At 36.7% G+C, this 25904-nt stretch overlaps 5 protein-coding genes, 1 long non-coding RNA gene and 2 pseudogenes across 8 annotated transcripts; 5 read left to right on the top strand and 3 right to left on the bottom strand.

Annotated features, from left to right (window-relative positions):
- Positions 758–2849, top strand: LOC104717412 (WAT1-related protein At4g28040). Its single transcript, XM_010434966.2, has 5 exons — positions 758–1063; positions 1339–1587; positions 1691–1876; positions 1966–2484; positions 2565–2849. Exons 2-5 carry the CDS (start codon positions 1409–1411, stop codon positions 2758–2760), a joined length of 1080 nt encoding a protein of 359 aa, XP_010433268.1. The 5' UTR covers positions 758–1063; positions 1339–1408; the 3' UTR covers positions 2761–2849.
- Positions 2972–4985, bottom strand: LOC104717413. Of its 2 annotated transcripts, XR_756221.2 has the most exons (4): positions 4352–4982; positions 3819–3984; positions 3367–3488; positions 2972–3277 (listed from the first exon to the last, which is right to left on the bottom strand). It is a non-coding gene; the product is annotated as an uncharacterized LOC104717413 (long non-coding RNA). The 2 variants fall into 2 exon arrangements; XR_756220.2 differs by having other exon boundaries at positions 3367–3984; positions 4352–4985.
- LOC104717414 (WAT1-related protein At4g28040-like) lies at positions 9107–11322 on the top strand. Its single transcript, XM_010434967.2, has 4 exons — positions 9107–9347; positions 9451–9636; positions 9730–10245; positions 10326–11322. Exons 1-4 carry the CDS (start codon positions 9169–9171, stop codon positions 10519–10521), a joined length of 1077 nt encoding a protein of 358 aa, XP_010433269.1. The 5' UTR covers positions 9107–9168; the 3' UTR covers positions 10522–11322.
- Positions 11354–13406, top strand: LOC104720089 (annotated as a pseudogene).
- Positions 18341–19688, top strand: LOC104717415 (annotated as a pseudogene).
- Positions 19834–21252, bottom strand: LOC104717411 (tetraspanin-7-like). The gene is made up of 2 exons (XM_010434965.2): positions 20700–21252; positions 19834–20375 (listed from the first exon to the last, which is right to left on the bottom strand). The coding sequence occupies exons 1-2, from the start codon at positions 21204–21206 to the stop codon at positions 20091–20093; spliced, it is 792 nt and encodes a 263-aa protein (XP_010433267.1). The 5' UTR covers positions 21207–21252; the 3' UTR covers positions 19834–20090.
- LOC104717410 (cytochrome c oxidase subunit 6b-3) lies at positions 21445–22836 on the bottom strand. Its single transcript, XM_010434964.2, has 4 exons — positions 22717–22836; positions 21940–22028; positions 21784–21865; positions 21445–21682 (listed from the first exon to the last, which is right to left on the bottom strand). Exons 1-4 carry the CDS (start codon positions 22726–22728, stop codon positions 21629–21631), a joined length of 237 nt encoding a protein of 78 aa, XP_010433266.1. The 5' UTR covers positions 22729–22836; the 3' UTR covers positions 21445–21628.
- LOC104717408 (lactation elevated protein 1-like) lies at positions 22966–25879 on the top strand. Of its 2 annotated transcripts, none has more exons than XM_010434961.2 (12): positions 22966–23410; positions 23485–23711; positions 23810–23879; positions 23978–24064; positions 24139–24204; positions 24315–24407; positions 24505–24561; positions 24649–24777; positions 24964–25054; positions 25144–25232; positions 25314–25507; positions 25583–25879. In XM_010434961.2, exons 1-12 carry the CDS (start codon positions 23159–23161, stop codon positions 25653–25655), a joined length of 1428 nt encoding a protein of 475 aa, XP_010433263.1. In that variant the 5' UTR covers positions 22966–23158; the 3' UTR covers positions 25656–25879. The 2 variants fall into 2 exon arrangements, with proteins under 2 accessions (XP_010433263.1, XP_019086588.1); XM_019231043.1 differs by having other exon boundaries at positions 23334–23410; positions 23489–23711.

Here is a 25904-nt window from a genome sequence, read left to right as displayed (position 1 = left end):
GTAATGTACGCATGACCTAGCTAAAACGGGCAAATAGAGCTAGTTCATGCATGATGATGTGGTAGTAGAAGATATGGAAGGATTAGAATGAGGATGTGAAGATGATGTGTGTATCGTGAGTCATAGTCTTTGTCCTTATCCTATGAATCATATCTCTTCTCATGCATACACTTCTGATTGGGCCACAAAAACCAATGGAAGAAGAATACAAAAATCGTTTCAGCAATGATATAAAGAAATTTAGCTACTTGCGATTACTCGGGGATACATTAAGAAGACAAATAGACAAAACTATATATGGCACGTTCACGCATATGATTTTCTAGCTATTTCCATCATTCTAATCTCGTTGATATACACACCTGTACATTTGATTAAATTTTGAATTATTGCGCCAAAATATTCGTAATAAAAGGCATCACATGACACATGGGGTCCTAGGTGGCGACTCTTTTTTTCTTCATGAAAAAAATGTTTTATTCAGTTGATTCGTATTCATTTGTTATTGTTACAATTAGAGTGGATTATCATACAGAGAAATCATAACAATAATTATTAGTCAACTCTTAGTATGTGTTACCTGATAGTTGCTTCTATATACCGTTTTCTTTTTCCTCTTTTTGGTTCAAGATTTATTTGAAACAGTAATTAAATCTTTCCTTCCATATTGTGTACAATGGATGGAAAAAAATCTAATGAGAGAATATAATACAAAATATACTTTATGTAATATATATATATATGCATGTGGTATATTTGGGCTACAGACCAACCTTTTGGCTATGCCCGAACGTGGTGGCATCTCAGCCTTCAAAATGAAGTCATCATGTCATTTATAACCAAAGACAATTTGGTTCGAAGACTCTTTGCTAGACAATTATGCGGAACCTCGAAAACGTAATGATCACTCATTATGATTTCTTTTGTTGTTGTTTCTTTTCAAACGTGAATACCTGAATCCAATTCTCGCTGCTGGTGTATGAGTATGATCCTTTATCTGGAAGAATTGACAACAAAATCAAAAAGCTCTCTTAATCAATCATCCCACGAGTTTTATTATAAGGTATTCAATCCTTTTCTCTTTTTTTTTTTTTCAATTTCACACCTATATAAGCTTACGTATTCTTGATGTTTAATAAGTGTCTTATATATATAGTTGAATATTACACAATCTCATACGCATCTATAACAGCTAGGTTTCCTAATCCCTCCTATCACATTATTCACACACGCTCGACACATATTGATTATTTTGTATTCACATAAACGATATATATATAATACAGCCGAAACGTACTTTGAGAGAGATTAAGTTTTCAGTGATTTTTGACCTTAAAGGGAGAGAGAGAGAGAGAAGAAGAAGAAAGAAAGAGAGAGAGAAGAAGAAGAAAGAAAGAGAGAGAGAACAATGGAGATATCGAAATACAAGGCGGTGTTGGCGTTAGTGTTTTTGCAGTTCACGTCGGCGGGAGTTGCACTCTTCACGAAAGCTGCTTTCACGGAAGGACTCACTTCCACCGTCTTCGTTGTTTACCGTCAAGCCATCGCCACTGTCTTCATCTGCCCCATCTCTTTCTTTTCCGCTTGGTAAGTTCAGTTTTTGATCCATCTTCATGTAACATATATATTACACCACCAAATGAATATAAATATTGATGATGGAAACCATTTCCATGTGAATGGTAAATAGGAAAAAAGAAAACAAACCTTGTCTCGGAGTAAGAGGCTATTGGTGGGTGGCTCTCACGGCTATTATTGGTGTGACTGTGAACCAGAACGCTTATTTTAAAGGACTTGACTTGTCTTCTTCATCAATGGCTTGTACCATGACCAATCTTATTCCTGCGGTCACCTTCATTATCTCCGTCATTGTTGGGTATGTATATTATCAAGATTTACATGGCACTATTCAAGATTTTATATTGATGGGTTGACTAATTATCGATATTGGATGTTTGTTTCAAGATACGAGAGTATTAAGAGGAGTAGTATGAAAAGTGTTGCAAAAGTAATAGGAACAGGTGTGTGTGTGGGAGGAGCCATGACAATGACTTTTCTCAGAGGTCCCAAATTGCTCAACGCCCTGCTCAACCAAGACAGCACCACTTGGTTACTCGGCTGCATATTTCTTGTCATTAGTACATTCGCTTGGTCCCTATGGTTGATCTTTCAGATTCCTATTGCCTCTCACTGTCCTGATCACTTGTACACTTGCTCCTGGATATGTTTCATTGCTACCATATTCTCTTTCCTCGTGGCTCTCTCCTTAGGCAACACTCATTTATCACCATGGAAGCTTGATTCCTCCTTGAAGCTCTCCTGTTGCATATACTCTGGCATCCAATTGGCGGTCACTTTCTTTCTACAAGCTTGGGTCGTGTCACAGAAAGGACCTCTGTTCTCTGCCCTCTTCAACCCTCTTTCAGCAATCATCACCACTTTCTTCGGGGCTTTGTATTTACAAGAACAGACTTACCTTGGGAGGTACGCCATCTTCTTACTGTCCTCTTTTCGTTCTGAAGCTCAGTTCACATTTTCTTAATCTGTTTTGCTCTTATCTTCAGCTTGCTAGGCGCTTTAGCTATCATCCTTGGTCTCTACGTTGTTCTCTGGGGAAAATCCGAAGACTATGAAGAAGAATCCATAGACCTAAAATTGGAAGATGGACACACCACTTCCTCCCAAGTTGACATTGCTTCCATTGTGATTGGTGATAAGATCTTCCGTAGCTCAGAGCTCTTAGAACCTCTTCTCATGTAAGTTAGTCAGTGTAAGGAGATATCTTTGACAATAGACAATTTTTAGAATATGGCAGTGATAGAAAAAAGAAATGGAACTTCGTTTACAAATCTCACTCGTCCCAACAGATGTAGAAGCTACTCCATGCACAGAACATTAGAAAAATAGAAGCACAAAAGACATATGTTGCAAATTTAAGAGAGAAATTACATTGAAATTTAAGACACACAGACAAAACAAGCCATCACCGAGTTGTCTTCCAAAAATGTTCCAATTAATGTTTCCATTGGAGAAAAAAAGTAAGCTTTTTGATCTTAAAAAAATAAAAATAAAAACACTTTTTGAGGCAAAAAGCAAAGTGAATCTCAAAAAAAAGAAAGAAGAAGAAAAAAGCTAGATTCACATTATAATCCACTTTCAGGAATCGAGCTTGTCACGCTGGCTGGCTCCGAGGTCTCTTGCTCGAACCCACTTTTCATATATAGCCTCTTCGCTGCTTCATTGTCCACGGTTAAATGTACGAACATATCCGTTATGCCTGAACCATTCCACAACTCTTTTTTAATTATTTATTAAACTACAATTCGGACAAGTCTAACGAGTCTGATTAAAAACGTTCTTAATTACCCCATTCTCTACCAACTTCCTTAGACTTTCCAATGAGTTTGTAACCAACTCCATTGCGATGCAGTTCTTTTGCAATACAGACGTTGCTTAAGTATGCTCTCGAAAAAAGCCACACCAATCCCCTATAACACCTAAAAGACTCTTAAGCTTCTCAATATTTCCAATATCAGATAAAGTTCAGCATTGTTGCCAACATCAAACACTTGCGGTTTTGTTCCAGCAATTTCATCAGGGAGGCAAAGCTATAGGTTAAGATCAAGACTCCCCACCACAACTCTATCTTCTATGCCATCAGAGAACTTAGAAATTTAATCGACAGTGAAACAGATGAAGCATAACATAAATCCATATTTATGCAAGCAACCCTCTTAAAAGTTAAAACTCCCATGAGAAGTATACTAACTCTACCGAGATGCAGAGTGAACACAAGATGAGCAATTGAATAGACAGACCTTACATGCAGAGCATAAATCCTCAGAAGAGCTTGATAGTTGCAACGATGGAAGGGTAGCATTTATGCAGGCGACCCGAGTAAAACCCTTCCCTCTTTCCTGAAGTCCTCTCCTTGAGCGACTCGAACTCACGCTCTGCCAAGTATCTTCTGTGATCCTAATGAAACTTGAACAGCAAAATGTAGCATCAGCATAAGTACACACAGATAAAAGCCAATGAGCCTTAACCAAAAACACTTCCAAACCAAAGAAACAGTCAAAACCATATCACATAATAACAATGTAATCTACCGCATCAGAACATCAGCACAAGTACAGAAATATAAAAAGCCAAGAAGCCTTAACCAAAAACACTTTCAAACCAAGGAAAAACAGTCGAAACCAATCACTCTACGACAATGTTTTCTACCGCAACGCATCAGAACATCTTCTAGACTATACTCACAGCTCCAACATCAATTAAAATTTCATATACGACTTTGATATGAACACAATTCACAGTTCAAGGAGTTGAATTCATGATTCCCAAATACCTAGAATTGTGTAATAATTAGTTCACCGATTAAAAAACGCCATTTTTCTTTTCAACTTCCGGCTAAGCTTTCTTCATAGCTCGCATATCTGGGCGTTTCTTCCGACTAAGCTCATTGAAGACAAGCTGCAGCCCCTAAAGCTCATCTTCTGACACCGTTTCGGATACGACGAACGTCGAGTAATCGATCGCCGGAGCACAAATGTGTGAAGCGGCGGGACGGAACCGGGATCTCAAGGAAGGAATCGAAAGAGAGGAACGTGATGATGCATGTGTGGTTGACTCGCTGAAAATGGCGATTGAGGAGGATGAACTTGGCAGAAAGAAACGCTATTTTTTTCTCGGACTAAAATCACGACGTCACGTCCTAGGCTTCTTGCTAAGCATATCTCGCATATCTGGGCTTTTCTTCCGTTTGGGCCCAAGCTAAGCCCATATAGAAAGATACGGCAGCCACATAAAGATACTCTTTATTTCCATAAATAGAAAATTTACATGCGTCATCATCTCTCCTTATCTTGAAAACAAAAAACATCCCCTCTATATTAGTAGAAGCACTCTTAAAAAATGCTAATATGTCATCGTCAGAGAGCTTGAAACACATTTTAACAAATAAACCTTATTAATTAATCTTAATTACATCTATGTCATTATAGACTTAAATAAAAATTCAATAAATAAATTAAACTTTTTGTAGTCATTTAATTTGAAACTATATTATACTTATTTAAAAAACAACAAATTCATTTTTTTAAAAAAAAATAAATAATTATTCATGTTTTATTAAAAAAATTTCATACAAATATTTTCACCGCGTTAAAATTATTATTCACTTACAAATATTTCACGGGTGAAACATATTTTTATATAAAATAAACGTAAATTTGAATAAAACAAAAAAAAAGAATTATTTACATATTTTATTTTACACAAACAAATATCAAATTCCAAATAATAAATTTATTTGAATTGATTTATCCGCACTATATGCGGGTTGTTACCTAGTTGTTCTTATTGCATTTGATTAGTGATTGTCAATATCGATGTATACGTTATTAATCGCATTTGATTAATGATTGTATACCTCATCAATGTATATGAAATGAAGTTTTGAATATAAAGATGAATTTGGAGTTGTGTTCGTTTACCTAATAAAATTTTAATTAGAAAAATAAGAAAATGTGGATTCAAGTTGTAATGTAGCTAGCTAAAACAGGCAAATAGAGCTAGTTCATGCATAGTGATGTGGTAGTAGGTAGAATATATGGAAGGATTACAATGTGAAGATGATGTGTGTGTCGTGAGTCATAGTCTTTGTCCTTATCCTATGACTATGAATCATATATCTTCTCATGCATACACTTCTGATTGGGCCACAAAAACCAATGGAAGAAAAATATGAAAATCATTTCAGCAATGATAGAGAGAAACCTAGGTACTTGCGATTACTCGGGGATACATTAAGAAGACAAATAGACAATACTATATATGATGAAATGATAAATAGACCTAGGCACATTCACGCATATGATAAATAGACAAATACATTAAGAAGACAAATAGACACCTAGGCACGTTCACGCATATGATGTTTATTCCGTAATTCTGATCTCGTTGACATACACCTGTACATTTAATTAAATTTGGAATTATTGCGCGAAAATATTCGTAATAAAAGGCATCACATGACACATGGGGGTCCTAGGTGGCAACTCTTTTTGTTTCATGAAAAAAATGTTTTATTCAGTTGATTCGTATTCATTTGTTATTGTTACAATTTGAGTGGATTATCATACAGAGAAATCATAACAATAATAAGTATGTGCTACCTGATAGTTGCTTCTATATACCGTTTTCTTTTTACACTTTTTGGTTCAAGATTTACTTGAAATTAAACAGTAATTAAATCTTTCCTTCCATATTGTGTTCAATGGATGGAAAAAAATCCGATGAGAGAATATAATACCAAAATATATTTTATGTAATATATATATATGCTATATGCATGTGGTATATTGGGCTACGGACCAACCTTTTTTGCTATGCCCGAACGTGGTGGCTTCTCAGCCTTCAAAATGAAGTCATCATTTCATTTATAACCAAAGACAATTTGGTTCGAAGACTCTTCGCTAGAGAGACAATTATGCGGAACCTCAAAAACGTAATTACTCATTATAATTTCTGTTGCTGTTGTTTCTTTTCAAACGTGAATACCTGAATGGCTGAATCCAATTCTCGCTGGTGTATGGGTATGATCCTTTATTTGTGTTGATCAAGTGATCGTCGATAAATGGGACGAATAGAAGTACTTTTTATTGAGTTTGTCAAGGATTGGTAAGATTATAGTAATGCTGCTAAATGCCGATCTGCTAGTTACAAAACTGTACCTTCACTAATAAAACTTAATCACTTAGAATTATAATTAAATAATCTTTTGACTCCCACTCCAAGTTCACTTTTGTCATTCTACTTGCTCAGGCTCTCCCTATTTATAGCTGATGGTACGTTTCATTTTCTTGCCTTGGGATCGATGTGGTACCGCCTCAAGGCTCAAGCGACGGTCGTTCGTATTTGGACCGTCACATAAATGGGCTAAGCGTTCTATCGGACCTTCTAGAAGTGCTGTCGGTCCAATTCGTTCTGTTTAATTGGTCGGTTAACCCTTCTAGAAGCTTTGTTGAATGTTTCTCATATAGATTGAGTGGAAGCCTGTTAAGATGGCGTGAAACCCACATCCAACAATTTGGAAGAATTGACAACAATATCAAAAAGCTCTCTTAATCAATCATCCCACGAATTTTATTAAGGTATTAGAATTTGTATCCGCGCATGCGCGGAATATCAATTTAAAACATTGTATATCAATATAAATTATTGAACTTAAATATAATCATTCAAAAATTTTAGTATAAATCTATATAATCACTAAACTTATTTCACTATGTAATATTCAACATACATATTGTTAACAATAATGTTTCCTTGACAAATAAATAATTTGATACATATCATGTGGTAACTAAGCTCACCTTAAAAATTCGCAGAAAGAATAACAGGTATCGATAACTACTTCATAATCTTTTATCTTTAAGAGAATTTCTTTCTTATTCATATTCCATGAAAACATTCCTTAAAGGTTTTGATGTTGATTATCGATTGTTGATCTAATTGTATATATTAGATGTTGATACTAACATAACACTATCCCGTATAAATCTGAATATACGAAATGTCATGAACATTACTTAGTACATATATAATATCATATCGTTATAACATTTTTACCCAACGAACCAAGTTCAGCATACCATAAAAGAATTCTCGACCAATTCACTTTCAATTTTTTTTGTTATAAATACAATTACATAATTTTTTTATTCTACCATGAATTTAAAATTTACTTCTATTTTAAAACTCATTAACATATCTGAAATTTTAAATTGTGGTCAGTTTAAAAGAAAAGTTAAATTATATTATTATCACTAATAAATAATTTATAGTATTGTTTTCTTATTTTAACATTTCATTTATTTTACCTAATTAATTTTTTATTTATTTAAACTCTCTATTAATTATAGGTGACATAAATATGGACTAAATGAATATTTTAAGTTTATTTTAAAGTAAAAAAAAAATAATGTTGCTTAAGTGGCAGAATGAGAAGAAAGGAAAACTAACTTTATAGATATAGTTTCACTTTCAATTTTTTTCTTTTTAAAATATTATAAATACAATTACATAAGTTTTTTTATTCTACCATAAATTTAAAATTTACTTTCATTCTAAAACTCATTAAAACATTTGAAATTTTAAATTATGGTCAGTTTAAAAGAAAATTTAAATTCTATTATTATCACTAATTAAAAATTTATAGTATTGTTTTCTTATTTTAACATTTTATTTATTTTACATAATCAATTTTATTTATTTCTTTAAACTCTTAATTAATCATAGATAACATAAATCTGGACTAAATAAATATTTTAAGTTTATTTTAAAGTTAAAAAATAATATTACTTAGGTGGCAGAATGAGAAAAGAGGAAAGCTAACTTTATAGATATAGATTCAATTTTTTTTTTTCAATTTCACACCTATAGCTCACGTATTCTTGATGTTTAATAAGTGTCTTATATAGTTGACTATTACACAATCTCATTACGCATCTATAACAGATTAACAGCTAGGCTCCCTAATCCTTCCTATCACATTATTCACACACGCTAGCTTAACACATGTTGATTATTTTGTATTCACATATTTTATATATAAGACAGCCGAAACGTACTGAATGATTCAATATATTATAAACCAACGAGTTTGGCACAATACAAAAAGGAACCAAAACAATCATATACAAGAAGCCAGAGCAACTAAGAAAAGCTTTGGTGAAAAACAAAAACATCATGTAACCAAAAACATTTTTCAACGCAAATACCTGAATCCATTATTTGGAAGAATTGACAACAAAATAAAAAGCTCTCTTAACTAATTATCCCACGAGCTTTGTTAAGCTATTCATTTTGTTTCTTTCAAATTCACACCTATAGAAGCTTACGCATTCTAGATATTTAATAAGTATATCATAGTTAAATATAGGTTTCCTAATTCTTCGTATCACATTATTCACACACACCGACACCCACGCTCGACACATGGATTATTTTATATTCACATAATAAACAATATAAACAGTCCAATATAAATAAGACAGCCGAAACGTACTTTGAGAGATTAAGTTTTAGTGATTTTTGGGATATATATATAGCGAGAGAGAGAGAGAGAGAGATAGAGAGAGAGAGAGAGAGAGAGAGAGAACAATGGAGGTATCGAAATACAAGGCGGTGTTGGCGTTAGTGCTTTTGCAGTTTACATTGGCCGGAGTTGCACTCTTCACGAAAGCTGCATTCACGGAAGGACTCACTCCCACCGTCTTCGTTGTTTACCGTCAAGCCATCGCCACTGTCTTCATCTGCCCCATCTCATTCTTTTCTGATTGGTAAGTTCAGTTTTTGATCCTTTTTTAAAAAATATATTACAGGATCACCACATGAATATATATAATAACATTGATGAAACATTTCCATGTGAATGGTTAATAGGAAAAAAGAAAACAAACCTTCTCTGGGACTACGAGGCTTTTGGTGGGTGACTCTCACGGCTGTTTTTGGTGTGACTCTGAATCAGAACGCTTATTTTAAAGGGGTTGACTTGTCTTCTTCATCCATGGCTTGTGCCATGACCAATCTTCTTCCTGCTGTCACCTTCATTATCTCCGTCATTGTAGGGTATGTATATTGTCAACATTTATATGGCACTATTCAAGATTCTATATTGATGGGTTGACTAATTAATTATCGATATTGGATGTTTGTTTCAAGATACGAGAGTATTAAGAGTAGTATGAAAAGTGTTGCAAAAGTAATAGGAACAGGTGTGTGTGTGGGAGGAGCCATGACAATGACTTTTCTCAGAGGTCCCAAATTGCTAAACGCCCTGCTCAACCAAGACAGCAACACTTGGTTACTCGGCTGCATATTTCTTGTCATTAGTATATTCGCTTGGTCCCTATGGTTGATCTTTCAGATTCCTATTGCCTCTCACTGTCCTGATCACTTGTACACTTGCTCTTGCATATGTATCATGGCTACCATATCCTCTTTCCTCGTGGCTCTCGCCTTAGGCAACACTCATTTATCACCATGGAAGCTTGATTCCTCTTTGAAGCTCTCCTGTTGCATATACTCTGGCATCCAATTGGCGATATCTTTCTTTCTACAAGCTTGGGTCGTGTCACAGAAAGGACCTCTGTTCTCTGCCCTCTTCAACCCTCTTTCAGCAATCATCACCACTTTCTTCGGGGCTTTGTATTTACAAGAACAGACTTACCTCGGGAGGTACGCCATCTTCTTACTGTCCTCTTTTCGTTCTGAAGCTCAGTTCACATTTTCTTAATCTGTTTTGCTCTTATCTTCAGCTTGCTAGGCGCTTTAGCTATCATCCTTGGTCTCTACGTTGTTCTCTGGGGAAAATCCGAAGACTATGAAGAAGAATCCATAGACCTAAAATTGGAAGATGGACACACCACTTCCTCCCATGCTGACATTGCTTCCGTTGTGATTGGTGATAAGATCTTCCGTAGCTCAGAGCTCTTAGAACCTCTTCTCATGTAAGTTCTATCGAAGTCAGTGTAAGGAGATTTCTTTGACAACAGACAATTTTTAGAATATGGCAGTGACAGAAAAAAGAAATGGCACTTCGTTTACAAATGTCACTCGTCCCAACAGATGTAGAAGCTACTCCATGCACAAAACATTAGAAAAATAGAAGCACAAAAGACAAATGTTGCAAATTTAAGAGAGAAATTAAATTGAAATTTAAGACACACGGACAAAACAAGCCATCAACGAGTTGTAAATCAAAAGTTAAAAATTATCAAAGTCGTCGGCCCATTAAAAGGCCCATAAAATATTTTAACCTAATTCGTCGATAAATATAATAAAAGAGGATAGCACACCATCCGCCGCCGATCCCTCCCTAAAGAAGCAAGTTAAACGACATGGAGAGGTGGTTGATCAACGGAGAGATGGTATCCTCGATTCCGTCAATGTCAAATCCTGGAAACAGCAGGAAGAAGAGGAAGACAACGACTATGACGTCGTCGAACAAGAAGAAGAGGAAGACAACGACTTCGACGTCGTCGAACAAGAAGAAGAAGAGGAAGCCAACGACTTCGACTTGGACGCCGCAATCGACCACAAATCCGTCACTTCCCGATGATTTGCTATTGTTAATCATCGTACGCTAATACAGTAAACCTAACAATTCCACAATCAATCAACAATTCAAACAATAGATTGAATTGACGTTCATAAAACGCGAATTCAACTCTCATGTGTTAGAATCCATGAAGGATCTCAATCTGACAACAATGAGGAATCACACACACAAGTCGCAAAAGAAGAAGAAGTTTACAATTCTGTTTCTGCATAATGAAGAAGACAGATGAATAGTTTTCTCTTAAAGCCTGCTTGCTCCAATCACATCGCTCCACGTATTTTTCCTCACTTCCACCAACCACTAAACTCCACGTGTTACCCTTTCTTCCACATGAGCCATTCATCTCATTTCCTGTATCACACGCGTCCCAATAGTATACTATCCGATTCTCTAACTGGTCTCCAAGAGCTTTCGATCTCTCCTGTCTTCATCGGGCCTTTACAAGATACGGTCACTCGTGGGACGCATGGAGAGTCGTCTCTATGTGTGCATGGATATATATCCTTTAGGATACGGCCCTGCCTGGTTCACCCTCTGCCGGAAACCTGATCGAACCCTTAGTGATAAGGAGGAGGAGGAGATGAAGTCAAGTGGTTAAGCTTTGGCTAGAGTCCCATTTCCCCATTCTCCTCTGGCCACCCGTGGAAACCTCGTGGCGGTTGGTTCTGATATCTATAACCTTGGAACCCCATCCCACGGTAAAGCGTCCTCCTCTAGTGTCTGGATTTTGGATTGTACGTCTCACACGTGGCGCGAGGCTCCAAGCTTGCCAGTGGAGCTAAGTACAGTTACTGCTAGCGTCCTTGATCAAAAGATATACGTAGCAGGATGGTACAAAGTAGATGATGCCCCGGCGGATTATTCCATGAAGAACTCCTTCACGGTTTTAGACACAACAAAAACACAACAAGCGTGTGATCTGGTGCCTATCCATTGCAGCTTGGCAGAACGCAAGCTTATCGTCCGAAGCACATGTATTGGCGGAAAATTCTACCTGGGGAATTGGGGAATCATGGTTGGTTACAATCCAGTGGAAGGTAGCTGGGAGGACGTTGGGCAGGCCATGTCTCAATATATGTTGTCAGATTGTTATTGCGAGATAGATGATGTTTTGTACTCGCTTGCTTCTGACCGAGTTCTGAGATGGTATGACCCTCAGGTAAGAACGTGGAGCAATGTGATGGGTTTGGTAGGAAAGCTACCCAACTTACCTCTGGATGAACCTTTTGTTAAAATGGCTAATTATGGTGGAAAGTTAGTTGTTTTGTGGAACCGCCCTCACGTCAATACAGATATTCTTTGGTGTGCGGAGGTCTGTGTTTTAAATGGCGAGAGGCAAGGTGAGGCGACAGAGGGTAGGTTTGGCGTCCTGCGCCTAGGCAAGATTCGCCCCACGCCTTTGGTGTATGAGGCGCAACTGCAAAAAAACAGACATAAGGTTAGTCATAAATAATCGATTCCTTACCATGTAAGCACAACCTGAGTCTAAAACCAATAGCTTATCATTTGAAATTGAAACATAGAGAAAGATTTGAAAACAAAGAAAAAGCCAATCATGAGTCTGAAACAGAGAAATGAAAACAAAGTAGAAGCAAATCCAACGAAAGTTTAAAACTTAAACACAAAGCCTAAAAATCCATCTCATCATCATCAAACTCGTCATCTTCGACATAGACTTCAGTATCATCATCTCCTCCTATGAAATCTTCTTCAGCTTCATCCTCATCATCTTCATCAATCAAAGTCATAGACTTCTAGAACCATTTTAAGTAAGCAAATATTGAGAAAATATTGAGAAGATATTGAGGTTTAACCATATATTACCTCCTACTATTGCAGGCGCTAAGCGAGATGAGGCGGGCTCCATGGCAAGGCATCCCGAAGCGAGCGCCTTTGGTCTACCGCCTGGCCTCATCTACTAGAGGCGCTACACTCTTATAATCATCTCGCCTCTCGCCCAGGCGCGCCTAGGCGACGCTTTTTTAAACACAGGCGGAGGTTGCGCTTGAAAGGCGCAATACTTGTGAAATTTGGGGGAAAGTTGAGTGGTATGATCCTATGGTTGAGGTCCCTACGTTAGTGTCTATCAACAAGGCTCTCTCTGCTACTCTCTGATGAATGTGTTTCAGAATGCTTGAACCGTTTCATACTTTACTTTTGTATGGTGTACTCATCAGAATGCCGTCTCATACTCTTGTATGTTGTTTTATTCTATGCTACTTTAGTATAATCTCTTGTATGTTGTTTTATTCTATGATGGTACTTTAGTATAATTATTATTGGCTTTTGATTTCGATTTGTTAAAGTTTATTTATTTTCCTTAATTGCTCTAATTGGTTCGTTATTTTAAGACCACCCTCTCTTTCGTAAATATAGAAGAGAACTGGTATGAACAAGAGTTTACTATTTGTTGACAGTTTATTTCTGTGCCCTATTTGTTTAAGCTGAAAGATTTTTGTTTCTAGAGGAACCGGAACAATGACGTCTCCTCAGCCTGGTCATAGAAACGTTGTCCAGAGTTCCCATTTCCTCTTCTTTTTTTTTTCTTTTTTTTTTTTTTCTCTTCACGTCCGTTTGTTTCAGGTATAACACCTAAAGCAGTGGGTTCAAGGCTTCCAGCACTGGTCTCAAGGTTGCTTTTGGCGTAGCCACAGCTACCTAGCTAAGTTTTTTCTTCTTTAAAACTCCTTTCCCATCATCAGAATGTTTTTGCAATGTGTGTTTGGACAAAGGAAGGTTCAGAAATTATATTGTCGTCCACCATGGAGGAGCTAGTGTTTCTGCTGTCTTGGTAATTATATTGTCGTCCTTTCCTTTCATCGTCTGCATGTGTGTTTGGCCTTTGGGATGTGTAGGGAGGGAAAAGTGTGAATGAAATGAAAGTTTTTTTTTTTTTTTTTTGATAGATTGGTGGGAGAAGAGATTATGTTGTGATCAGGGGCATTTCTAGAAGATAGAAGAGTGGATTATTCTTAATGCATTGGATTGTGCTTTGTGCATGGTTCAGTATTATTGTATTACGAGAATCAATGATTAATGTGACTCTTGCCAATTTAATATTCGTTATTTGTACTTCGTAGAGTGAGTAGATTAACTAAATCATTTTTTTTCTAGCGAAATTGATTGGTCTTGACTCTTCATATAGCGATGAAATTTTAAATACTTAAATTTATTTATTATCAACATTTAAAGATGATGTGAATTATATAGGTCGTGGCGCAATAAAGATTTGTATAAGTGTTATTTTCTTCTTATTCTGGAGATGGTTAATCTTGAAACTTGTATTATTATGTTGTCATAGGCTATTTATATCCCTCTTTAGTACTTAAATAAAGTTCAAATATTATTGGCGGATTTTAATACTCTTTAGTAACCTTATTACGGCAATTTGCACATTAACCTCACTGTTTGGATAATCAACGATTGTGAACATTAGTCCTAATGCAACCAAAAATAGAACTATTGGAGTAGTTCGACTGACTGAATGAAATTTGTATTGGAAAGAGCTAGATAAGACCAGATTCCAAGTTTAGATCTGGAGCTATTGTACAGTATACATGTTCTAATCCCTGATTCAAAACAAAAAATATGTATCTTGAAAGTATGATTACCACACATAAAAAACAAAAACAAAAAAAAAATGTAAAAAGTTTTGAAAAAGATGAAATAACATACCAATTAACTCAAAACCAATTCCAATAACCTTTCTTTTGATGAGTTTACTTGGATTTGTTGGCACATCAGAAATTAAACAGTAAAATGAAATGATAGAATGAGATAAGCAATCAGCGTCAGCTTCCACCATCACCATGTTGTATAAGGAAAAAAACGGATATTTCCATAAGTTTCCAAATCACTTTCACTTACGTTCCCCATTTCCACGTTCTTTAACTTTTCGTCTTGTTTTCTTCAATTCGTTCATTTTATATTTTTATATCAGTTTTTAATGTGTCCACCACTAAAAGTATTGTGTTAAAGCACATAGTCTTTTCATTTAGATGACTAAAACTTTTTCTAAAGCATCTAATTAAGCCAACGATATGTTGTGTGGTTAATATATATTCCATCAAACAAAATCCCCCTATTATATTAATCTATCGAGATATACTTTAAAAGTGAGGTTAGCTTCATTTTCATTTCCCTCGCTGTGGTGTAGATGTATATTTATATCGTTATCTATCAGACTATCACATCATATGCGTGGTGGAGATGGAATACATAACTTTTGGAGTATCAAAAGTTACTAATTTATTACTTTATATATGTGCTTAGTAACCAAAGCCTATAAAAACAACTTAGTGTGTGGGCCGTACGTGCCCTGTTTAAATGAAATTAGTGTGTGTGGTCCGTATAATGTATTCCCCCTGATCCGACTTAAATTATCGGATTTGATTTGTGTTTGTAAATGAATCATAGGGAATCATATGCTCGTTATATAGCTAGGCACGACGTTACATGTGAAGATGACGTATAAAAAAATTAATACAGACCTAGGAACCTGTCCATTAGTTTCTCGAACAAGCAAAAATTTTAAGTAGGCGCGATGATTAATTTTTGGAGTTCTATTCTTCTTATGTTTCCGGTAATTATTCTGTCGAAGTGGTTTAGACCAATTATTAGAACCAGTTTTTATCGATAAGAGATGGATGGGTTCTTCATATTTGTGCTTGGTAAACAATGAGAAAGCTTGTCCGATCCTCTTTACTTTAATTTCTTGTTGAAAATCCAAAAAAGGTTGCCAAAAATACACATAGTGGCGTACCACATGAGGAGATTAATAAATTTGTGTTTCTGCTCAGAATGTCATGGTTATATAATCTATGTTTTTTTTTGTCCAAGGGTTATAATCCTATGTTATAGATTTTTTTTTTAACTCTTAAAATTGACGTCCAAATGATCTGTTGTTTAAACTGGTTAACAATTAATTCAATCACTCTTTTGTAAACCCAAATCTACACATAATTTTTTTAGTTATAAAATATAAATCCTAACCACTTTTTTGTAAACCCAAACTGACATATAATTTCGTTTAATTATAAAATCTAAAACCCTCACCACTTTTGTTGTAAATCCAAACCGACATATAATTTTGTTTAGTTGTAAAAATTAACTCTAATTCTTTTTTATAAACCTAAATCGATATATTTTCTTTAATAAAAAACTTCTATTGTTACCTTAATTTGTTTTGTTTTCCTTTATTTTAATTTTGAATTTATTTTATAAATATGATATGACATGGTATTTTGTTGTATTTTTGAACGGTGAATTTTTCTAGATTTTTGAGTGCACATTTGAGTGTCTTCCAAAAATGTTCCAATTAATGTTTCCACTGGAGAAAAAAAGTAAGCTTTTTTTATCTAAAAAAATAAAAATAAAAACACTTTTTGAGGCAAAAAACAAAGTGAATCTCAAAAAAAAGAAAGAAGAAGAAAAAAAGCTAGATTCACATTATAATCCACTTTCAGGTATTGAGCTTGCCACGCTGCTGGCTCAGAGGTCTTGCTCGAACCCACATTTTTATAATAAAACTACAATTTGGATAAGTCTAACGAGTTTGATTATAAACGTTCTTAATTAGCCCATTCTCTACCAACTTCCTTAGCACTTTCCAATGAGTTTGTAACCAACTCCATTGCGATGCAGCTCTTTCGCAACACAGACGTTGCTTGAGTATGCTCTCGAAAAATCCAAACCAATCCCCTATAATAACACATAAAAGACGCTTCTCAATTTATCCAATATGAGATTAAGTTCATCATTGTTTTTCAACATCAAACACCTCTGGTTTTGTTCCAGCAATTTCATCAAGAAGCCAACGACATTGGTTAAGATCAAGACTCCCTACCACAACTCTATCTTTTAGGCAGGGCCGGTCCAGTGAAATTTGTGGCCCAATACAAAACAATTACTTTTTAATGGATTTTATAGATAAAAAAAAATAAAACTGAAACTAAATCTTAAAATTTTGGAAAATGAGGCCTATTTTTGCAATAAAAAAAGTAGATAAATTTAAAACTTGAGGCCAAATCTATAACTTTCATAAAATTGAGGCCTATTTTGGCAGTAAAATATTTTTTGAGGCATATTTTTGTTACTAAAAATCTCAAAAAATATGGAGGCCCAACACCCATGTGTCATAAGAATGGGTGAAGGGCCGGACCTGCTTTTAGGCCATCAGAGAACTGAGAAATTTTATCGACAGACAAACAGAATCCATTTTATGCAAGCAAGCAACCTTCTTAATACTCACTCGCACGAGAAGTATATTAGACTAACTCTACCAAGATGCACAATTAACACACAAGATGAGAGACAGACCTTACATGCAGAGCACAAATACCTCGAATTGTGTTGTGTACTAATTAATTCAGCGATTAAGTTATATTCAAAGAGTGAGATAGAAAGAAGAAACTGACTTGGAAGACAAGTTGCAGCCCAAAGCTCATCTTCTGACACCGTACGACGAACGTCGACTTATCCATCGCCGGAACAAAAATGTGTGAAGCGGCGGGACGGAACCGGAACCTAAGGAAGGACGAGCGTGATAATCCTTCCATATAAAAGATGGCAATAGAGGATGAACTTGGAAGAGAAAAAAATGATTTCTTTAGTTTATTCGTATTCAATTGTGATTGTTACAATTAGAGTGGATTATCATATAGAGAAACAATAAGTATTGGTCAATCTGAATTTGTATGTCTCTTCTATATATATACCGTTTTCTTTTTCCTCTTTTTTGTCAAAGATTTATTTAAAACAGTAATTAAATCTTTCCTTCGATATTGTGTACAATGGAATGAGAGAATATATATTTTCTGTAATATTTAACCATACATAACAGACCAACCTTTTGGCTATGCCCGAACGTGGTGGCATCTTAGCCTTCAAAACTAAGGTCGTCATTTATAACCAAAGACAATTTGTTAAATCTCTGCTAGAGAGACAATTATGCGGAACCTCAAAAACGTAATCACTCATTATATTTTCTTTTGTTGTTGTTTCTTTTCAAACGTGAATACCTGAATCCAATTCTCGCTGATGTATGAGTATGATCCTTTATATGGAAGAATTGACTACAAAATAGAAAAAAAAAAGCTCTCTCTTAATCAATCATCCCACTAGATTTATAAAGGTATTCAATCTTTTTTTTTTTTTCAATTTCACATCCTATAGAAGCTTACGTATTCTTGATATTTAACAAGTGACAGAGAACAATGGAGATATCGAAATACAAGGCTGTGTTGGCGTTAGCGTTTTTGCAGTTTACGTCGGCGGGAGTTGCACTCTTCACGAAAGCTGCTTTCACGGAAGGACTCACTCCCACCGTCTTCGTTGCTTACCGTCAAGCCATTGCCACTGTCTTCATCTGCCCCATCTCTTTCATTTTCGCTTGGTAAGTTCAGTTTTTGATCCCATCCATATATATGAAACATATTACATCACCACATGAATATAAATATTGATGATGGAAACCATTTCCATGTGACTGTTAAATAGGAAAAAAGAAAACAAACCTTGTCTCGGAGCGGCTGTTGGTGGGTGGCTCTCACGGCTGTTATTGGTGTGACTGTGAACCAGAACGCTTATTTCAAAGGGCTTGACTTGTCTTCTTCATCATTGGCTTGTACCATGACCAATCTTATTCCTGCCGTCACCTTCATTATATCCGTCATTGTTGGGTATGTATATTATCAAGATTTATATGGCACTATTCAAGATTCTATATTGATGGGTTGACTAGTAGTTATCGATATTGGATGTTTGTTTCAAGATACGAGAGTATTAAGAGGAGTAGTATGAAAAGTGTTGCAAAAGTAATAGGAACAGGTGTGTGTGTGGGAGGAGCCATGACAATGACTTTTCTAAGAAGTCCCAAATTGCTCAACGCCCTGCTCAACCAAGACAGCACCTCTTGGTTACTCGGCTGCATATTGCTTGTCATTAGTATGTTGGCTTGGGCCCTTTGGTTGGTCTTTCAGGTCCCTATAGCCTCTCACTGTCCTGATTACTTGTACACTTGATCCTGCATATGTCTCATGGCTACCATATCCTCTTTCCTAGTGGCTCTCGCCTTAGGCAACACTCATTTATCACCATGGAAGCTTGATTCATCTTTGAAGCTCTCCTGTTGTATATACTCTGGCATCCAATTGGCGACAATGTTCTTTCTACAAGCTTGGGTCGTGTCACAGGAAGGACCTCTTTTCTCTGCCCTCTTCAACCCTCTTGCAGCAATCATCACCAAAATCTTCGGCTCTTTGTATTTACAAGAACAGACTTACCTCGGGAGGTATGCCGTTTTCTTAGTGTCCTCTTTTCGTTCTGAAGCTCAGTTCACATTTTCCTAATCTGTCTTATCTCCAGCTTACTAGGCGCTTTGGCTATCATCATTGGTCTCTACATTGTTCTCTGGGGAAAATCCGAAGACTATCAAGAAGAATACATAGACCTAGAATTGGAAAATGAACACACCACTTCCTCCCAAGCTGACATTGCTTCCATTGTGATTGGTGACAAGGCCTTCCGTAGTTCAGAGCTCTTGGAACCTCTTCTCATGTGAGTTGTATACGAAGTCGGTGTAAAGAGATTTCTTTAACAATGGACAATATAGAATATGGCAGTGATAAAAAAAAAAAAAAAATGGAACTTCGTTCACAAATCTCACTTGTCCCAACAGATGTATTAGCTACTCCATGCACAAAACATTAGAAAAATAGAAGCACAAAGCAAGTGCTTTTGTAATTCATTTAGTCATATGTTGCAAATTTAAGAGAGAAATTACATTGAAAAGCAAGTGCAATCTTACACACACACACACACACACACACAAAACAAGACATCAACGAGCTGTCTTAAGGCTGCAGTAACATTACTTGACAGTAAGATGAATAGCACTTTAGATATCTTTCATTGTTCTCAATCTCGGTTTGGAGCTCTACTATTTCAACGAATAAAGATCTTATTACCAGCTACGTTTCCTGTTGTTCCTGAACGCACAACAACCAACGGAGTATACAATAATGAGGAATATGAGGAAGACAATGTTGATCTGAGCCACTTTTTTCCACGAGGTCTTGATGTTGTCGAGCAAACCAGCCTTGCAGGCTTGACAGTCATAGCATAGAGTTGCCGGTTTGTTGTCCCAGACGTTACAGTCCTCGTTTGTGTATGGACCAGGTGTCTTTGTCCAAGTAGTCGGGTTCACATACGTAAAGTTACAGTCGTTCGACGGCTTACAGCAACCAGACTACACAAGTAAAAAGCCAGAATTTATCATTAGGTACAAAATCCAACACAAGAACATAGTTTTGATGTCACATAACCAATTGTAACCAAAATGTTAGATAAAAAGGGAATCACTAAAAAGACTAAATCTTCCTAAAAGGCTCTCTGTTTTTGTTTCCATTAGAGAGAAAAAAAAAAAAAGTTAAGCTTTTTTGATCTCAAAAAACAAAAACACTTTTTGAGGAGAAAAAGCAAAAAAAAAAAAAAAAAAAAAAAAAAAAANTCCAGATCTCTAATTCTGAATTGTAGATAATCGAAATCGGAATCGGAATTAAGAATTTGTGACCTGAAGAGCACTGAGATGAGACTTGTAGAACTCTTCAACGTTAATGGTGGAATAACGAGTACGGTAAGTGGAGCAAACGTCTGAATACATCAAACAGCTCCTGATCCGTTCCCAATTCTTAGCATTATTAACACGTTTCTGCAGCCAATTCGAGTAATCTCCGACGCGATACTCTTTATAACCACGATCTGATATAACCTCGCCGGCTCCACGGTTAGTGACGGCGAACGCGAAGATCGTGAAACAGAAACCGAGGAGAATCAGGAGGAACATAGCGAAAAGGTAAAGCCAGAGGAGGCAAGAGACACGGCAACAAGCGCCGACGAGACCAGCTATGGAGACGAACATGAGGAAGACTCCGAGAACGACGATTGGTTTGTCGAGGAAACGTTCGCACTCTGTTGCTGCATTTTTGCCTAGCCAGATCCCGGCGGAGAGGATTGGGATTGAGAGGAGGAATGTGAAGAAATTGAGAATCCCGAGGAGGTTGTTGCTACACTGAACCATGGCTTTAATTTGCTTTTGGCTTCTTTACAAACCAAAAAGGGTACTTTTAATGGCTCAATTCAGATCTTATAATGACGCAAAAAAATGGGAGTTTTGTCCGTTACGAAATCTGTTAGGGGTACCAAACGGTTCACAGTGTTTACGACAGGTAGACAAGTAAAAAAGTTAATTACACTCGTAGCTTTGATTTAAAGATAAAAGTTTTTTTTTTCTTATTTATTGTTGGATAAAGCAAAAATTACTCGAGAATTTAAAAATTGTGACATTACGAATCACAAAGAATGTCTTGCAATTTATTTGATCATCATCGTCCAAACGAAAAAAAAAAGAAAAGATTTCATGATCATCATCCATCCACACGACCTTTTTTTGGTCACACAAACTTAATAAAAATGATGAAGAGAGAGGTTGTTTTGCAGGAATCAGAGAGGGCCAGGGAAAGTTCCGGTCTCCCTCTGCTCATTCCATTTGTCAACCTGCGAGGATATAATATAATTACATTGTCAAGAATGTGTGTAGAGAAAAGATGACAGGTCATAGCATACGAAGTGGAAGGAAGAACATAAAAAGTACAAACCCATTCTCCAGGGCAGAGAGCGCGGTAATACTTGGCAAACCTCTCACATTCGTTGGAGTCCTCACCCTTTGCAGTTGTGCACCTATCGATAATAAAATTTTGTTGTTAAGAGTTGAGGAGAGTTGTAAAACTCAGTGTAATATTAAACAAGAGTACCTGTGGAACTCAATGTAACGGGTGAAGCAGTGCCTTGTTTGGTTGGTTGTAGGAAACCGGAAATCAGCAGGGGCAGTTTTCAGTTCAATCTAATGCAATAGAAGAAAAACACAAAAACATCTCAGCCTCCCGAGATCACAAACATTGAAAAAACCAATTGAGCAAAAGAAACCAACTATTACAAAACTGTCTTTCAGAATCCAAAGCTTCATACTTTTTTTTTTTTTTTCTCTCTCTTTGAAATCCTAATCTACTCTTACTAGCTATAATGAACACAAGCAACAAAATCTAGCGTTAGAGAAAAAAATAAGAGTTCCAAGGCAATCACAGTCATTCAGAATGAAAACCTTCATCTAACAATAGTGTGAAACAAACCACACAAAGCAACAAAACCAAGTGTTTGAAGGAAACGATTTTGACAGAAGATCTTTCATCCCTTTTCTACAATTCCAATGCAATCAGATGTATTTCACCTCTATCCAATGAATCATATCTTCAATTAGGGGAACACAAAAAACTCAGTTTGTTCTCTACCAGATCATACAAGTAGAAGAAGAAATGGGAGTGTACAGAGTGAAATAAAATCGAATTTTCATCAAATCGAATTCACAGACAACGAATCTAATGGATATCGAAATTGATATAAGCACAAGAAGTGATCAATCAGATCTCAAATGAAGGTCGAAATTTTCAAAACAAAATTCCCGATTCTTTCATTTACAAGCAGAGCTAAATCGTATTTTATATAACATAGATAAGAAGAGATGAAAATATTACCTCGTCCTCCATGGCTTGATCCGAAGACGAACGATGAGAAGGATAAGGTTGGGTTGGAGAAGAAAGAGCAGACGCAGCGCAGCAGACGCAGCGCAGCAGTCGAAGATGGAAAATTTGCAAAATGCCAACAATTTCTCCGGTGACGACGACTAGAAAAAGCCAATGAGGCCGCTTTCCATTGTTGGGCTCTGTTGGGCCTAAAAAAAAATCACTAATTAATTCAGACCGGTTCGATGGCTAAAATCGGTTTAAGTGGTGGAAGTCATGATTCGGTTTAGTCTGGTCACGTTGTTGTTGTTGAATCTTTCAGGAGGTTCAGTCAGACTTGAGAGAATCAAAAAGCTCGAGCAGGTCAGTAGTGAGGGAGGTGCATCGCTACGACTCTTCTTCTTCTTCTTCTTCTTCTTCGTTGGATCCGTCATCCTCCGATCTCATTCGCACCATGCGCTTGCTTCTTCTCTCCCTTCGCCGTGTAACTCTATTCTCGAGGCATCGACGATACTACACTTCCGCTCCTATTCATAATTGTTTGATCCCAATCAACCCCAGCTCGCCTTCTCCGTCCCTTGTATTCTCGTCTTCTTCTTTCTCTACTCTTTCATATCCTAACGGAGATGGGAAGATTGCAGGACCTCTAGTGGAATATGAACGTAGAATCGTAGCTGGAGAGCTTTTGGATGGAGATTTATGTCAGGTAGTTTTGCCTTTTTTCCTCTGTTTGTTCGATTTCTAGAGTGAATCGATTCTAAAGTTTTGTTTTTTTTGCAGCTAGGTACATTAAGAGAACTTCAAAGACTCTACGACGAGCTTGTTCAATCCGCTGATGCTTGTCGATTAGATCGTTACTCTGCATCCGCGAAACCAACTAAGAGTAGTAATTGGTTCTGGCAAAAATTCGTGTCTCACTCTTCTGTCTCCCCTGTCAAAGGTTTATACTTATATGGAGGTGTTGGAACTGGCAAAACAATGCTCATGGACTTGTTTTTTCATCAGTTGTAAGTAGCCAAGTAGGACTTCACACAATTCGTATATAGTTACTATGATTTTTGTTTGTTTGTGTGGATTCATCTGATCCTGTTTAAACCCGGGTTAGGCCAGCTAGCTGGAGAGCGCAAAGGATTCACTTTCACAATTTCATGTTGAGTGTTCATAGCCGCTTGCAAGTAAGATTCTATCTCCAAGCTTGTTTTTTTTTTTGAAGATGAGGCTTGTAATAATCTCTGGACTCAACAACTCTTTGTCATTTTAATATCCTCTGCAGAAGCACAAGGGTCTTGAAGATCCACTTGAAGTCGTTGGCCTGGAAATAGCTGACGAGTCTATACTGCTATGCTTAGATGAGTTCATGGTATTGGACGCTTATCTTCATAACATTTTTGTTTAGGGTAACTCGCCTTCATTTATTGCTTTCTTCATGTATAGGTCAATGATGTGGCTGATGCTCTGATACTAAACCGTCTCTTTAGACACTTGTTTAACAATGGCATTGTAAGTAGAATCTATACAAACTTCATCTTTCTTAACTCTTGTAAGCTACTGGACCTAAACCTGCAGTTATTTAATAGTTTGTTCATGTCGGTAACTGAAAGCAAGTGTAGGTTCTTGTTGCTACATCAAACCGTGCTCCAGATAATCTCTATGAAGGGGGTTTACAGAGGGACCTATTCCTTCCGTTTATTTCTACGTTAAAGGTATGCAGATGAAAAGGCCAGTTACTATCAATGCGCTGAACTTGTTTCATGTGATCCATTACCTTGCGTAACTGATACTGAGAAGTAACTATTGTAGGAAAGATGTGTGGTTCGTGAAATCGGTTCATCAGTGGATTATCGGAAACTGACCTCTGTATGTGATTTCGCTCTCTCAGTAACTCTGTCTTAGTTTTGTTGCAACGTGATTACAATCTTATCGCTATATACTTCTTGACTGCAGGCTGAAGAGGGATTTTACTTTATCGGAAAGGATATTTCTGGTCTTATTAAACAGAAGTTTCAGCAGTTGGTTGGCGATCAATCAGCTGGTCCTCAGGTGGTTGAAGTAGTAATGGGGAGGAAGTTGGAGGTATTTTATGCTTCTTCTTTCACAGATGTATTAACTTGCTGTTCACCATTTTGTCCTGAAGAGTGCTTTGCATGGATTCTGTTGATTGATTGTCCAGAAACCTTCAAATGCCATTGCAATAAATACCTTATCTGATATTCCTTATCTTCTTTTTTTCGGATTTTGTTCTGTTTTCTTGTACACCAGGTTCCGCTGGCTGCTGATGGATGTGCCTACTTTCGTTTTGAAGAGCTGTGTGATAGACCCCTAGGCGCAGCTGATTATCTCGGATTATTCAGTAAGTCTAACCCCAGAGCCATCATACTATTTTCATTGCACTAAGTTTTTTACACACTGCCTAGTCTTGAGATGCAAATTTCATTGCAGAGAAGTTTCATACTTTGGCTCTGGAAGGTGTACCCATTTTCGGGCTCCACAATAGGACCGCAGCTTACCGCTTTGTGACACTGGTTGATGTATATCTCGCTTGATCTCTCATTTCTATATTCAATCTCTTTTTGAAAAATTGCTTGCCCAACGGTTGAGATTACTAACAGGTGATGTATGAGACCAAGGCTAGGCTACTGTGCACGGCAGAGGGTAGCCCTCTAGAACTGCTGGAGAGAATAGTGACAATCTCTAATGCACAGCAAATAGCACCTAGAACCTCTTCAAGATCAAGGAAGAGTGATGATCTCGACCTTTGCGTGGACAATGAACTTGGTTTTGCTAAAGACCGCACTATTAGCAGGTACTACTACTGAGCAACTGTTGGGTTTACTCTTATCTATAGTCTTGAACTGATTATCTCCAATGCGTGCTGCAGATTAACGGAGATGAACAGCAGAGAATACCTGGAACATCATTCAAGAATGTCGGCGGTGCTGCCTTCTTCTTAGTATTGTTACAATGTGGTTAGAGATGCTGTCAAACATGTTGGAACCATTTTTTTACCGAGCAAAAGCTCTCATAATGTATTTATTCTGTGTTTGAACGTAGACCCATCTTTTTCTTGCTAGTTGATCATGTTTTCATCAGTAAGTATATGATGTGCAATCAACCAAGAAATGTGTAGTTTACTGAAGTTTTTATAAAGCTCTCAAATACAAGGTATTAACAATCACGGTTTTCTCTTTTTGGGAGGCCAT

Source organism: Camelina sativa, chromosome 10 (genome assembly GCF_000633955.1).
Source record: "Camelina sativa cultivar DH55 chromosome 10, Cs, whole genome shotgun sequence".
In the NCBI taxonomy this organism is placed as follows: Eukaryota; Viridiplantae; Streptophyta; class Magnoliopsida; order Brassicales; family Brassicaceae; genus Camelina; species Camelina sativa.
Note: the sequence above shows the minus strand (reverse complement) of the source record. Positions and strands in the feature narration are given on the sequence as shown.

Excerpts from the sequence above, each read along its gene's own strand:
- LOC104717412 (XM_010434966.2), top strand. The coding sequence starts at position 1,409 with ATGGAGATATCGAAATACAAGGCGGTGTTGGCGTTAGTGTTTTTGCAG. Across the intron at positions 1,877-1,965 it reads ATTATCTCCGTCATTGTTGG|ATACGAGAGTATTAAGAGGA; the intron begins GTATGTATATTA and ends GTTTGTTTCAAG. Across the intron at positions 2,485-2,564 it reads GAACAGACTTACCTTGGGAG|CTTGCTAGGCGCTTTAGCTA; the intron begins GTACGCCATCTT and ends TCTTATCTTCAG.
- LOC104717414 (XM_010434967.2), top strand. The coding sequence starts at position 9,169 with ATGGAGGTATCGAAATACAAGGCGGTGTTGGCGTTAGTGCTTTTGCAG. Across the intron at positions 9,348-9,450 it reads ATCTCATTCTTTTCTGATTG|GAAAAAAGAAAACAAACCTT; the intron begins GTAAGTTCAGTT and ends AATGGTTAATAG. Across the intron at positions 10,246-10,325 it reads GAACAGACTTACCTCGGGAG|CTTGCTAGGCGCTTTAGCTA; the intron begins GTACGCCATCTT and ends TCTTATCTTCAG.
- LOC104717411 (XM_010434965.2), bottom strand. The coding sequence starts at position 21,206 with ATGGTTCAGTGTAGCAACAACCTCCTCGGGATTCTCAATTTCTTCACA. Across the intron at positions 20,376-20,699 it reads CTCATCTCAGTGCTCTTCAG|TCTGGTTGCTGTAAGCCGTC; the intron begins GTCACAAATTCT and ends TTACTTGTGTAG.
- LOC104717410 (XM_010434964.2), bottom strand. Across the intron at positions 21,866-21,939 it reads CGTTACATTGAGTTCCACAG|GTGCACAACTGCAAAGGGTG; the intron begins GTACTCTTGTTT and ends TATTATCGATAG. Across the intron at positions 21,683-21,783 it reads CTCTCTGCCCTGGAGAATGG|GTTGACAAATGGAATGAGCA; the intron begins GTTTGTACTTTT and ends ATATCCTCGCAG.
- LOC104717408 (XM_010434961.2), top strand. The coding sequence starts at position 23,159 with ATGCGCTTGCTTCTTCTCTCCCTTCGCCGTGTAACTCTATTCTCGAGG. Across the intron at positions 23,411-23,484 it reads TGGATGGAGATTTATGTCAG|CTAGGTACATTAAGAGAACT; the intron begins GTAGTTTTGCCT and ends TTTTTTTTGCAG. Across the intron at positions 25,508-25,582 it reads AAAGACCGCACTATTAGCAG|ATTAACGGAGATGAACAGCA; the intron begins GTACTACTACTG and ends TGCGTGCTGCAG.